We start from the raw sequence: 14,034 nt of genomic DNA, 5'->3' as shown, positions 1-14,034 counted from the left end.
TCTGACACATGCTACAACGTGTATGAACCTTGAAGACATGCTAAGTGAACAAACAACTAATACATGACATGATGTACTCAGAGTAGTCAATCATGGAAGAAGGAAGTAGAATGGGGAGTGCCGGGATCTTGAAGGGATAAGGGGAGTTGTTTAATGGTATAGAGTTTCAGTTATGCAAGATAAAAAAGTTCTGGAGATTCGCTGCTCAACGATGTGAATACACTTTATACTGCTGAACTGCATCCTTAAAAATAGTTAAAATTTTATGTTTGTATTTTACTACAAACAAAAATTTTTAAATGCTAAATGAATGGTCTGATAGCTAGCTAGCTTTGTGATGAAAGCTGTGGACTGAAAATACAGATTTGGGAATCGTAGCAAACAACAATAATTTTCTTATGTGACTTTCCATTCTTCTTCCCCTTCCTCCTTTAAATCCCGAGTTTTCAGTGACTCTGTAAGAATGAGGCCTTCCCATCCAATCCTCCCTACAGCCTGAGTTTGACATGAGTCTGTTTTTCATCTACCAAGGGAAAACAACTTGCAGGTTTTGAAGTCACAGCAGGCATGCAGCTGAGCTGTGCTATACTGTGACAACAAAAAATAGCTCTATTTGTGCACCCAATTCCAGCAAACATTAAAAATGACTAGTGTAGACAGAGAACAAATAAAAAACATGTAGTAACACTATTTCTTTGAGTAAACACCCACTAATTCTAGAGGAAAGTCCATTGTTTGCACATCAACATACCTCCCTCTTGCACATTACCCTGCCTACCTTGTTTGCGAACATCCTCTACGGCAGCCACCAACTCTTCTTTGAGATCTTGACTCTCCTTAGCGATCTGTTCCCCCTTTTCCAAGAAGTTCTGAGTGGCCTGCTCGACAGACGCAGCCAGCACATGGGCTTTCTTTGACCTCCCTTTCTTTTTACCAGATGGACCTTTGTTGCTTGTGTTGACAAGTGTTGTCACCTTAAATACAAAAGGAAAGCTGTAAAACTCCTTGGTAAAACTTTCCAGAAATGTCGTGTTATCATCTCATAAGTTCTAGATATGCCAAGTTTGCTAAAACATGGGATGTCAATGTGAAATCCCTCATGCACATCAGACAGCCTCCTCCTCACACAGCCTCATACAGGAAACTGTGGGGTTACATGGACTGGCATGCAAATAAACATCCATTTTTATTTTCTGTAGAAAAACAAAAAGCATTGAAGAATGAGAAACAGTAGACTTGCCAGTAGTTCCACTTTTCCCTCATTTGCAGAGATTGACAACAAGTATAGTGCTCCTGGGAGCAATCAGACTTGGGAGGCAAGCTAAGCAAATGGGAATCTGCCTCCATGCATCAGGATAGGGGAACCCGTATCCAGTCCTGACCTCGGTAAGTCAAGCAACCATGAAAGAGCAATTAATAGATGGTGGGCGGTCAATACCCAACACATTCACGTCACTTTCCAAGGATGTTTGAAGATTCTTGCTATTTCTGATTTCATCTTATAAAAATAAAATGGCAACTTTGATGGGAGAGGACTAAATGATTCCGGCTCAATTTTACCCAGCTAATGTTTTCAGAATCAAAATTAGATTTGCATTTATTATCACTCCTTTTCTATACATCATAATTTGGACACATATCTCCACTGCCAAACTCTTTTTAGCACTATATCTAGAGCTATTTAATTTGTTAACAAAGCTTTTGATATCTTTGAAGAAACCTGTTATCCTCTGTAGACTTCTGAACCTTTATTTTCTACTATTGAAAAGTTTGGAAGAGAAATTATACAACTGTTTCATATTCTGTTCAGCAAAAATTACCAGACATGTTTACCGCTGTATTGTTTTGTTTTTTTAATCAGCTTCCTAAGAATGCCAGGTCTGTGCTTTATCTTCATTGACATTTATTTTGGTTAGCAGGCTAAAGATTTTCTTGGAGGTTATCAAGAAAGCAAGTCCATATAAAAGTTCCAGCTGCTGTGGTTTTTGAGGTTTACTCCAAATCCCAGAGCAAGCAACACAATTAGTCAAAGTCACAATTAATGGCCAGTTTATAGGGAGGGAGATAACACCAAAGGGAAAAAAAAGGTATTGAATAAATGTGAACTAAAATGATGAACACAGAGAAAGCCAATACTTCATAGTTAACGCAATATTAGAAGTTGTCATATTCAGCTCTCTTTTGATTGCTAAATAATTTGGTACAGTGAACTTAAGAAAGACTCTTTAAGGACATGTAAGTACAAATACTAGAAGAGAAGGGTAAAATCATTAAGAATAAGAGTGGCGGATAATGGTGGTTTAGCTGTGAAATGTGTACAGAGTGAGGAAGACAATGCAGTCTTTTCAGTTCCACCCACAAAGAGACCACCATCAGAAAACAGCTTGTCACAAAGCTTGGTTTCCTGGGGTGGGAGAAGGAATGTTTTTCTTAATGAGGATTTAGTTTAAAACATGAACACACTCCCTTCCAAGGACCTCAACTGCCCAGGACAGTCAATACCTTCAAACGAGCACATAAATCCCTTCAGCAAACACAGCAACCATCTCTAAAATCTCAATTTTAGACTAGACTCTTTTTATCACATAAAAATATTCCTATTTTCACTGAAATCTCATTAATTCTCTTTTTATACATAATTTGGAGAAGTTTTATGGTCTATTTTTTTAGACTTCACAAATTAGGAAAAATAGAAGGAGGAGGGAGCTGTTAATTTTCTGTAAACTGACAATTTTAAGAAGCAGAATCTGATAATGATTCTACCCAAATAGCTACTACATCATGGGATCATTTTCTGCAGAGGCAAAAACATTTCTACTCTTGGCTGGCTGCCCGTAGCTCAGTGGTTAGGGCACCGGCCACATGAGCCAGGGGTAGTGGTTTTGAACTTGGCTCCAAACTATTAAACAAAAACAAAACAAAACAAAACAAAATAGCTGGGCGTTGTGGTGGGCGCCTGTAGTCCCAACTACTAGGGAGGCTGAGGCAAGGGCATCGCTTTAACCCAAGAGTTGGAGGTTGCTGTGAGCTATGACATCACAGCATTCTTCCAAGGGTGACAAAGTGAGACTCTGTCTCAATAAAAATAAACAAATAGACTTCAACTCTTCTGTTCTTCTGTTATCTCATGGTACGTTACTGTGTTAGGCACAATTTAAGTAATGCTAATAATAACAAACCAGTATAAAGCGTCAGTTGTATGAAAAAAAAAAGCAAATGTTGAATATTACTAGGAAGTTCCTAAGAAAACTGTGATTACCTCCAACGGAACTAAATAAATCCTTTTTTTACTAAAAACTCTCATTTATTTACTTTACCAGGAGAAGGGCATGAAGGCAGAAAAAGGAGAAGGAAAGAAAGGGATGGGTCTCCATAAAAGCTCAGGTCTCCATCAGTTTAGAATAAAGAAATACCAGTCAGCACAGGGCTATTCAGGTTTTCACTGGAGTGCAGAGTCAATTAACTGGATAATAAAAAGAAAGAAGACATATAAATATTAGAAAGATAGACATTAAGTTATTACATCATTACTTACAGAGAATATAATTTTTAAGAAAATGCCAAAAAAGGACAATTAGAAGTACTTTAAGAGCAAAGAGGAAGGTGGCTAAATGCCAGATGAACAATAAAAGTGTAACAGAAGCACAGTAACCAAGGAAAAATGTAGCTGAAATATTCCATTCACAATAGCCATAAATTGCTATGATCAGAGATAACCATAACACAACTTGTAGAATACCGTACAGAGAAAATGATAACATTTTCTGAAGGAAGCACAAAAGGCGACCTGAACATAGAGAGATGCACCACATTCTTGGGTGCAAAGAGTCAAGACTGAAAAGATGTCATTTCTGCCCAATTTATTTTACAATCAGCATTCCAGATACCAACAGAGTAAACCAGCAAGAACGTCAAGAAGACTTCTTCTCCCTCAGGTCAGTTTTTATCTTACTATAAACATGAAAATGTTTTTAGTAACTTAGGGAAGAATTATTTAGGATGTAAACCTGCAGGACTCTGGGTCTAGCTTTTTGATCAGTAGGTAAAATAAGAAACATAATGGAAGTAGTTTACATCCAGTATATTAGGTAAGAAAGTAAGGGGCCTAGCTATTTAGGGTTAAACTAATCTGGGGAGTCCTCAGTGTAGCCCTCACTGCGGATTCTTTGATTCATTCCCACTCTCCTATTAGCCACACATATTCCCTGACTCCTCTATAAGAATCTGTGACACTCTACACTCTTGTACATTTTCCTTTTCTCCCACTTGAAGTTGCCATTTTCACCTTGATTCTTTCACCTTTATTCTTCTGAGCTACGCCTATATTAAAGTTAAGATTCATCTGCTTCAGTTCTACCTTGGTAATTTACAGGTGAAGAAATAGAAGCTTAGAAAAGCACCTTCAGTAGAAAAAAGCAACTTCCTCCAATTCGCATGGCTCAAGGAAACTAAATGCTAACATGATTCTGGCGCTCAATACTGTATCTTTGGAACTTTAGAACTTCTGTTTTATCTTCTAAATGAATCAAAGGCTACATATTCAATGATAAAGTGATGTTAAAATGTATTTATTTACTCTCCACACTTGTCTCACTACGTTTATGTGTATGCCCCTAGTTGCCTTTCATTCTGGACAGTATTTACATATGGTAAGGTCTGAGCGTCCTTATCAATGTTAGTGGGATGTTAACCAACTACTGTATTTCATCCTATTTTCCTGCAATGCTCTTGACATCTGATGTGTTTCACTCTCAGGCTGAACCAACGCAGCAGGGCTTTTTGTGTCAGCTCATACTAAAAGAAGAGCAAATGTATTTCAAAAACCTTGCAGCTAACCAAATGATAGAGCTTAGGGTCCTATGTAACAGTGATCTTCTACAGGTTAAAAAAAGAAGAAGAAAGTTTGTTGCTTACTCAGGAAGAAAGTTTTTAATGAAGAAAATCATTACTTGGACTCACAGCTCCATCCACCGCCTCTCAAGTTCATTTAGGGAGTATGAGAATGATCAGTTCTCATCAGTACAGGTGGCGTCTATATAAGAATGTAGTTGGATCTGAGAGTGGATGCCTAGACAGGTCAAGGCAGCAGGACACACTCTGAGCTGAAGGTGACAGCCCCGGGGTGAGCTGATTGCTGGAGTATTTGTGTCTACGGTTGGACATCCAGTCTCCATGGGGTGCTGATAGAGGGCTCTTATAGACTTTTACGTGTCTAGTTACAAGCTTATTAGCAGTCTTTTAAGAAATTTTTTTTAATATTTTCTGTGTAAATCTCCACTTAAACATTAAGACTCCCTCTACTCACACCAGAGAGTCTCTCTAATCCCTCATCTCAATGTTCACTTAAGGCAAGAATCATTCCAGACACACACACTCTCCTTATCTCTGTATCAATCTCCAAGTATATTTTCCTGTACAGTAGGAAAAAAATGCAAAGTTCCAGCAACAGAGATGAGTAAGAATAGCATGAATATTGACAGATGGAAAAATGGACTCCCAGGAAGGAGGTAGGTCTTGCCTGAGAACGAGGCTTACCTATGAATGATCTGGAAAGGAAGGTTAGCTAGATGTGGTGGAACAAAACCTCAAAAGGCTTTCAAAGCCAAGCTAAGGGATTCCTACTTCATTAGTCACTGCCAATTTTTCAAAAGAGAAGCATATGTTTAAAGTGGCCGTTTCCTCCTTCCATTCAGTTCTCAGCCCACTGAAATTGTGCTCTCATCCCTGCTTCTCCTGTAGCAGAGTCCTCTTAAGCTGGTCTCTTCCTGAGGTAATTAATAGGTTGCCAAAATCAAATTATTTTTATCTCATCCTACCACTCTGCTGCATTTAGTGCTGTTGATTCAATTCTATTTCCTCTTGGAAATATCTCCTGGCTACTTCTCTTAGCAGTAATCTTTTCCTTCTCCAAACTCATAGCTTGGAAAAACACATCCATCACCTACAACCAAATTCACTGCTCTCTGTACCCATTTTTATCTCTCTCCCTCGTACACCAGGGAAGTCCTGCTGTTACCATCACCCCTTTAGCTAATCTGATCACACTTTCCGGCCTCTTTCATTATCTATGCAAACATTCCTCTAAAACTTCAACACACCCCTCTCTGTAGACTCCTCAACCTCAACCTCATAAAATACTCAACTTTGTTCCAGTCCTACCCCAATATTTCCCCAATCTCCCTGCCTGTCATTAAAGAAAAGGATAAATTCTATGGGTCACAGATGAGAGTGTATGTGGTAAAGGGTCCTTGGATCTTGATCTACATAGGGGTCCCATGAGCCCTAGCCGATAGAAAACTTCAGCAATAGCCAGAAGGTGGGCACCATCATTTTTAGATATGCTGATTGTGTGATCTAAGTATGAAACTGAGACCCAGGCTGGTGTAGACCCGTGAGTAGAGCCATCATTCCTGAACAACAGCAGTAGTGTGGTGGCCAATACCATTTCATCCTTTTTTGTTTCTTGTGATGTGCTCTAGTACAGGGCAATTTGTCTATATAACCATGTCTCTTCTACCAGATCTGCTTGTAGTATCTGAAAGCTCAATAGGAATTAAGCACTTCTTTGTTCAAAGCAAAAACAAGCAATGGTGAAGGCACCCAGGCACTTTGTCTTAGCAATGCTGTCACACCTTCCCCAAACCAAAACAGTATAATTTGTTTAAATCTTACTCATGTGGCAATCAATTGAAAATTTTAGCACTTAGTTAAATCCAAATGAGCTGTAGAAATCACCAGTGTCATCTGGGCTTGTCAGAAGTATAGAATTTAAGGCCCCACCCCAGAACTACTCATAGGTCATTCACACTTACATGCACATTGAAACACTGAATTTGGAAATTTCATTTTCCAAATTTATCATGCCTAAGAAATCACAAAGATGGCCACAGAAAGAAAATTTCTGCACCCAACCCACAGATCTTCTGATAAAGTCTGTCTGGATAGGGCGCTGTGCATCCATATGATATGATACTATAATTTTGTCTTATATACATTATTGACTTTACATTAAAAAATATTGGCAGTCTAGCTGAAGCAAAGAAAAGTAAAAAATCTGTGAGTTCCAGCACGCAAGCTCTTCTCATTTTAGGGGCCATGACACCTTATAAGTCCTAAAAATCAATTTGTTGATGAATTGATTCACAGACTTTTGGTGGGAAGGAAATCTCCCCTATCAAGAAATCACTAAGAACATTGAAAAGTCCGAGCATAAGAGTGTATAGATGTGAAGTAAGTGAATTAAGCAATACTGTGAGCTTTCCAGAAACATTAATAATGGAGAACCAAGAGCTACAGATAAAAAGGGTAATTTGGGCATCATTTTGCTAAAGCCTAAAGACTCATGCACTTTGCAGGGAAGAGTAGTGAGTCCTTGTGAATTCCACTTCTGTATAGCTCATTTCTCATGATTACTCACATAACACAAGACAGGGCTTAACTGATGCCACAGCTTAAAAAAAATTAAGATTAAAAAAATTGGAAATTCCTAAAAGAGGAAAACTAGTGTAACTTAAAATAAGAAGTGTGTAAACCCTCAAATGGCAATATATTCAATATGTCCAACCTCACAAAAGAAATATTAAATCAGGTTTTAATGTTAGAAATTAACTGCTGAAGTCATAAGTGCAAATGCTACTTTCCTTGAATTATTCTTCCATGACAACCTGAGTTTTTTAATTTACCAATTATGTAGCATGCAAACAGCTTGTGTTTTTCCTCATAAAATACATGAAAAAATTGGCTTGGCACCTATAGCTCAGTAGCTAGGGCACCAGCCACATACATCGGAGCTGGCAGGTTGGAGCCCAGCCCAGGCCTGCCAAACAACGATGACAACTACAACCAAAAAATAGCCAGGTGTTGTGGTGGGCACCTGTAGTCCCAGCAACTCGGGATGTTGAGGCAAGAGAATCAAGTAAGCCCAAGAGTTTGAGGTTCCTGTGAGCTGTGACACCATGGCACTCTACCAAGGGTGACACAGTGACACTGTCTCAAAAAAAAAAAAAAAAAGAAAATACATCTGCTCAAGTTCTAGCACACTCTGTTAGAAGTTATTTCCTAAATCAGAATCTTTATGAGATTTAAGATCTATGTATGGTGTGCACATTGAAGAGAAGAACAGAATGGCAAAGTTAAAGGAGTTCTGGAACAAAAGGAGGTGATGGTACAGACTTATTTTAGCCTCACTAATAATCAAACTAAAATTTTCACATCTTAGAAATACTGCATGAGAATCTCTTGTTGAACTGGTCATTTCAACCAAACACAATTCCATACCCACTTTAGATACAAAAAAGTAAATTGTAAGAACTACATTTATTGATGCTTCCATACCTACAAAAGTCAGAATCATATATAATAATCTTTTTTTTTTATTAACTCATAGCAGTGTACATTAATACTATCATGGGGTACAGTGTAATGTTTCTGTATACAATTTGAAATACTTTCATCCAACTGGTTAACATAGCCTTCATGTCTTTTTCTTAGTTATTGTGCTAAGACATTTATATTCTACAATTAGAGAGATTCACATGTACCCTTGTAGGATGAACCATAGGCATGATCCCACCAGTCACCCTCCCTCCGCCCACCCTCCAACCCTGCCCTCCCCTCCCTCCCCCCTCTCCCCATATTCCTGGGTTAAAATTGGGTTATAGCTTTCCTATGAAAGCTATAAATTAGTTTCATATTAGGGCTGAGTACATTGAATACTTTTTCTTCCATTCTTGGGATACTTTGCTAAGAAGAATATTTTCCAGCCTCATCCATGTGAACATGAAGGAGGTTAAGTCTCCATCTTTCTTAATGGCAGCATAGTATTCCATGGTGTACATATACCACAATTTATTGATCCATTCATGGATCGATGGGCTCTTGGGCTTCTTCCATAGAATCATATATAATAATCTTTTAATTTTTTTGAGTTTTAATTTATTTTAATTTTGTTTTTATTAAATCATAACTGTCTACATTGATACATTTATGGTGTTCATTGTTCATATACAATGTGAAATGCTTACCTTGAACTGATTAACACATCCATCACAATTATATTCTTTTCTTAATAGTTTTGAAATACACCATTGCATCTTTTAATGATGCACTGGTAATTTGTAGGTGGGGGGAAAACCCAAAGAATTAGTCTCATTTTCTTTGAAATTTCTTCTCAGTTTTCTGATATTAACCTTTAAGAATTCATGCACATGTCCACTGATATGAGGCCTGAAGACCAGAATTCTTAAACCTTGAAGATACCGTTTTATTATTTAATTTAAGATAAGCCTATAGTACTAATTAGCCATTGCTATAAAGAAAGCCTATAATTAAGGTATTGCCTTTAAGTTATTTTTTGTAGACTCACCCTCAACTTTTAAATAAGGTCACAAAGAAAGCCTTGTAACTCAGCTGCTTTTATATACATTTCTCAAACACTTTATCTTGGAGAATATAATTCCAAAGAGTTGAATTGAAAAGCAAACTCTGAAATAGATACTCTATAACTGTTTAGATATTTTTATGGCCAAGTTGAATAGCCAGTCTTACCTATTTTAAAACGTTCTTTGCTAAAGATTTTGTGGCTGCAAGTTATGGAATAGAGTAGTCAGACACTGGACCTTCCATTCATCTCGTATGTAAGAAGCAAACTCACTTCCTAAGAAGGATTTCAGTAGGGCAGACTTCTCTTTAGGTATGTATTCTTCATAAGAAATTTGCTTTTCCTTAGAGAATGTCAAGCAAATATTTTCTCCACTCTTTATAAGGCATAATGGCTCCTATGTAAATAGCCATACAGAAGAATTCCATTTCTCATAACCTCTATGGGGTATAGGGTATATCGTGGCCATCCAAAATATTATCTAAGAGAAACATTTAGTTTGCATGAAGCATGTTTAATTCACCCCTCTCTCTCCACACATTACAAATTTCAACCCATCTAAGGCAGATGAGCAAAGAGACAAATAGTATTATAGTGGACACTAGTGGAAATGTTTTTACTTACCTCAACAAGAGGATACTACTGCACAGAGTAATAGGAATGTCACTATATATGCTCTAAGTTTATGATGATACACAAGGTCAGACAATTAAGTTCACGAACATCCTGGAGAAAGTGCCACATGTCTCACTGCTGAGTATTACTGTGGTCACCTTCAAAATCCTCCCCTTGGCAATCAGGTGACCACAGTGATATTCAGCAATGAGGTATGTAGCACTTCATTCTAGGATCAGTTCGCAAACTTAGCTTTCCTACCTTGCATGGGTGCTCACATTACATAGAGAAATTTCTGCACAATTTCAGTACCAAGGATGCTGATTTCTCTTTTTAAAAATTGGTTCGACTTTATTTTATGGAAAATAAATTGTCTAATAAATTAATATTTCCTTTTTGTGTTGTCTTCAAAAAATTTTAACCCACATTTATGGTACCTGCTAGAAGGCATATGACTCAATGCTTATTATCACCATATTACTCTCAATGAAGCTCCGTATCTGTGCTCACATTCATATATATATTTAAAAGAGGAAAATGTCAGAACATACAGCCATGTTACAAAAGTTATAGAGTATTTTCCTCTTTATATATATTTATATATATAAATGTCAGACCATATGACCATATTATAAAAGTTATAAAGTATTTTTTATACTTTATAAGTATATATTTACATCTCCTTAAAATCTCTCAAAATCATTTCTGGAAGATGGTAGGATATGCATGTATTATATTTCATTAATTCTAAGACATGCCTTTTTTTTCCAGTTTAACATACATGAAATAAGACTGATGAGATAAGACTCAAGATTTCTCATGAAATAAGACTAATTATGATAAGACCCATAATTCATGTCATTTTAAATATATATTTGATAACACTTTATTTCTTTTCTTAGAGATATTTATAATAAAATATATATCTTACAATTGGTAGCATCTTTGATCTGATAAAATGCAATAAATCAAGAGAACAATAATCAAACTTGTTAAAGGATCTATTAATGACATAGGTTTTCCTGGAATCTACACAACTTTTAACATACACACTTGTAGCCAATGAAAAATGATGTTCAAATTTAAAACGCTAAAGTAATACAAAACTTCCTCTGAAGGAGCAATCTCTTCGAACTGAGAATTTTCAGTGAGTAAGAAGGTAGTAAATATTTTAATCATCATTGCCCATCTATGGAATCCAGGGTGTTTAGAATGCCTTTAAAAATTAAAGATTCAACTCTACTCATGACTCTCTATTCTGCACTTACTAAGGTTAAAATAAAATGAAATAAAATAAAATTGGACTGTTTAAGGGAAGAGTAGAAACAACTGTGAAATTATACTGAACACAAAATATGTCCAATCAACACTATGTTAGGCAAGGAATTCAGTTTACTCAAATTCCCATTTCCCTCCCATTCATCATGTTTTTACTTTGGTCATATGGTCTGACCTTTTCCTTTTTTAGTTTGTGGACTCCCCAGCAGGGTGCACATACTCTACTACAGGGGGTAGTGGGTATCAGTGGGATGCAGGAAAACATCAGGACTCTATGTTTTTGTCTAAAAATATACAAAAAGAAATTAAGGTTGACTACTATTTCATATAAAGACTTGCAAGGTAGGACAATTAAGTTCACAAACTCATCCTAGAAATTGCTACATACATCCTTGCTGAATATCACCCCGGTCACCTTCACACTACTCCTCTTGGAAATCACTGACTCCAGTGAAAAGTCCACCCTGCAAAGCACTTTTCTAGGATGAGTTCACAACCTTAACTGTCACACCTTATATAACAATGGCGACTCGAATGGCCATTCTAGAAAGAGTTCCAAAATTGCTTTCAAGGGGGGACTGGGCACTGGTGTCAAGGCAAAACAGGGGGAGCACTTTGAAGGTGACTGCAATGATATTTAGGAATGAGGTATGTAGAACCTTTTCTAGGATGAGTTCGTGAAGTCAATTGTCTAACCTTGTTTATTAGCACCATCACCAATCTCTACATCAGATGGTCACGCGTCATATGTGATAAATTGGGTAAACTGAGAGAAGGTTTAAGCCTACAAATGCAAGGAATTGACAGTGGTGACGTTACACATTAACGTATGCCTGGTAGGTGGATATAGGAATTATATTGTCTGATTTTCACACACACATCCCCTACTTCACAAAATGGAACAGAGGCTTAAAAACATCCTATAGCTCCATGGAGTAGGGCGCCTGCCCCATATACCAGAGATGGCAGGTTCAAACCCAGCCCTGGCCAAAAACTGAAAAAAAAAAAAAATCAGAGCTTGAAGATAATACTAAAAATACAATACAAGTGTAAGTAAACTATAAGAAGACACATAGCTGACATGCCCTCTACTCTTAATTATAGATCATAATGTCAGCTACATTAAAAAGAAACAATGTAATGTAACCTGAGAAGTTGAAATAGGCATTTGTATCAATTACTGCTAATGAATTTCAACACAGTTTCCTCAAAATATTAGCTAAGTATGATTTAAAGCAATTATGTCTCACCAAACTTTAAAAAGGTGAGAATCCAGAAAATTCAGCACAGTTATAGATTTGTGTAATCTTAGCAAGAGGCAAGATCATTATTTTTATTATGTTTAGTGGAGAAGACTATCAGGCAATATCAAACCCACTTCTTTTTCTGCTGGGCACAATATGCAACAAGGCGTTCCAGCCCTCCTTGAAGTTGATGTGGCCAATGCAAGGCGAGCATCAGTGATGTGTGTTCTCCTCAACCTGGCCCATTAAAATCATCCTCTAGGTGTGTCCCCGAAAGTGACAAACTTGAAAGCCGGGTGATGCAAATGATGAAGTCAAATTTGGAAAGAGTCCAAGTTCTAAATTTTCCCTTGGAGGAGAGTGACTCATGGAATTACCCTCTTGTAATTAAGTAGTGAGAACAAAACTACTTTTTTAAGCCTGTGTGGTTTTGAGGCTAGTTACAGCAGCTAACATTAACTGTATCACTGTTTTATTTATACTTAACAAATAGGATGTTTGAAAAAATTTATATCATTATTTTTTAAGTGTGTATGTAATAAATTGTTAGTTCAAGAAAGATTGCTCATTTAGGAAAAATATAACACATACATTCACTCTCTACATATATACTCACAGAGACATGTACAAGCAATTTTATTTTCCTTCTTTAGATCACTATGATAATATTCATTATAATATTCAGTAGATAAAACTTTGTGTGCAAATCTCATACTTTTAATGTAAGTTTTGTGTACTTTTCTCTGTGCATTAATGGGACTAAGTTCCCCCTTTCCACATTAAGAAATTTTAAACAGCCAAGTCTTTATTCTTTTACAACGTGGGGAAACCTTTCTCCTCACGTTTCAATGACCTAGGAATAACCTGGTTGCCACTTATGTTTCTCAGAGCAGAGAAAAAGATCACAGATCTTTTATATAAAGATATATATATATATAACAACAGAGACAAAGATCACAATTCTAAGGTTTTTTAAGTCAAATTGCACAGTTTTTCTTAAGGTAAAGATCCAACTAGTGAATCCAAGAAGAATTATTAATATGAATTTGCAAGGAGCCCATTAATGTTGTTAGTAAAATGTGACATTTGCACAGATACTGTTTAATAAATCTACAAATACAGGTAGACAGAATCAGTATGTGCACTTGTAGAGTTCTTTAACAATGATCACCATCAGTAGCCCAATGTGCTTCAGAAGCCTTTTTTTTTAACATGTTCCTTATGGACTTTACAACCGTTTATTCTTTCTTCCACGTTTTAAGGGGGAGACAGGTGTGATTTCTGCTAACTGGAAGAACTTTATGTGAGTGCCTATTAATGTCTCTTTAATTATTATTCACAGACAAACTGCATTTTGTGGTAAAGAAACGGGACAAAGTTACAGAATAAATATTTTTTCCTCTCAGCTTCAGTTTAAGAGCACATTAAAGACTTACTGCCAAACTCCTAAGGATACACCTATCTCCAGTGTCAGGATATAGGACATGTGTGCCTCCAATATCAGGATAGCTCCCTCAA

General features: G+C 36.7%; 1 protein-coding gene across 6 annotated transcripts in view; it reads right to left on the bottom strand.

Annotated features, from left to right (window-relative positions):
• CTNNA2 (catenin alpha 2) overlaps window positions 1–14,034 on the bottom strand; it is a 1,095,877-nt gene that overhangs the window by 865,973 nt on the left and 215,870 nt on the right. For all 6 annotated transcript variants that reach the window (XM_012812356.1, XM_003801234.2, XM_003801236.2 and 3 more), the window contains one exon: window positions 779–974. In XM_012812356.1, coding sequence (XP_012667810.1) covers window positions 779–974 — 196 coding nt within the window. The remainder of the gene's footprint in view (window positions 1–778; window positions 975–14,034) is intronic.

Source organism: Otolemur garnettii, unplaced genomic scaffold (genome assembly GCF_000181295.1).
Source record: "Otolemur garnettii isolate 467f Iridium unplaced genomic scaffold, OtoGar3 scaffold00203, whole genome shotgun sequence".
Taxonomy (NCBI): Eukaryota; Metazoa; Chordata; class Mammalia; order Primates; family Galagidae; genus Otolemur; species Otolemur garnettii.
The sequence above is the reverse complement of the archived record's forward strand: the minus strand, read 5'-3'. Positions and strand labels throughout refer to the sequence as shown.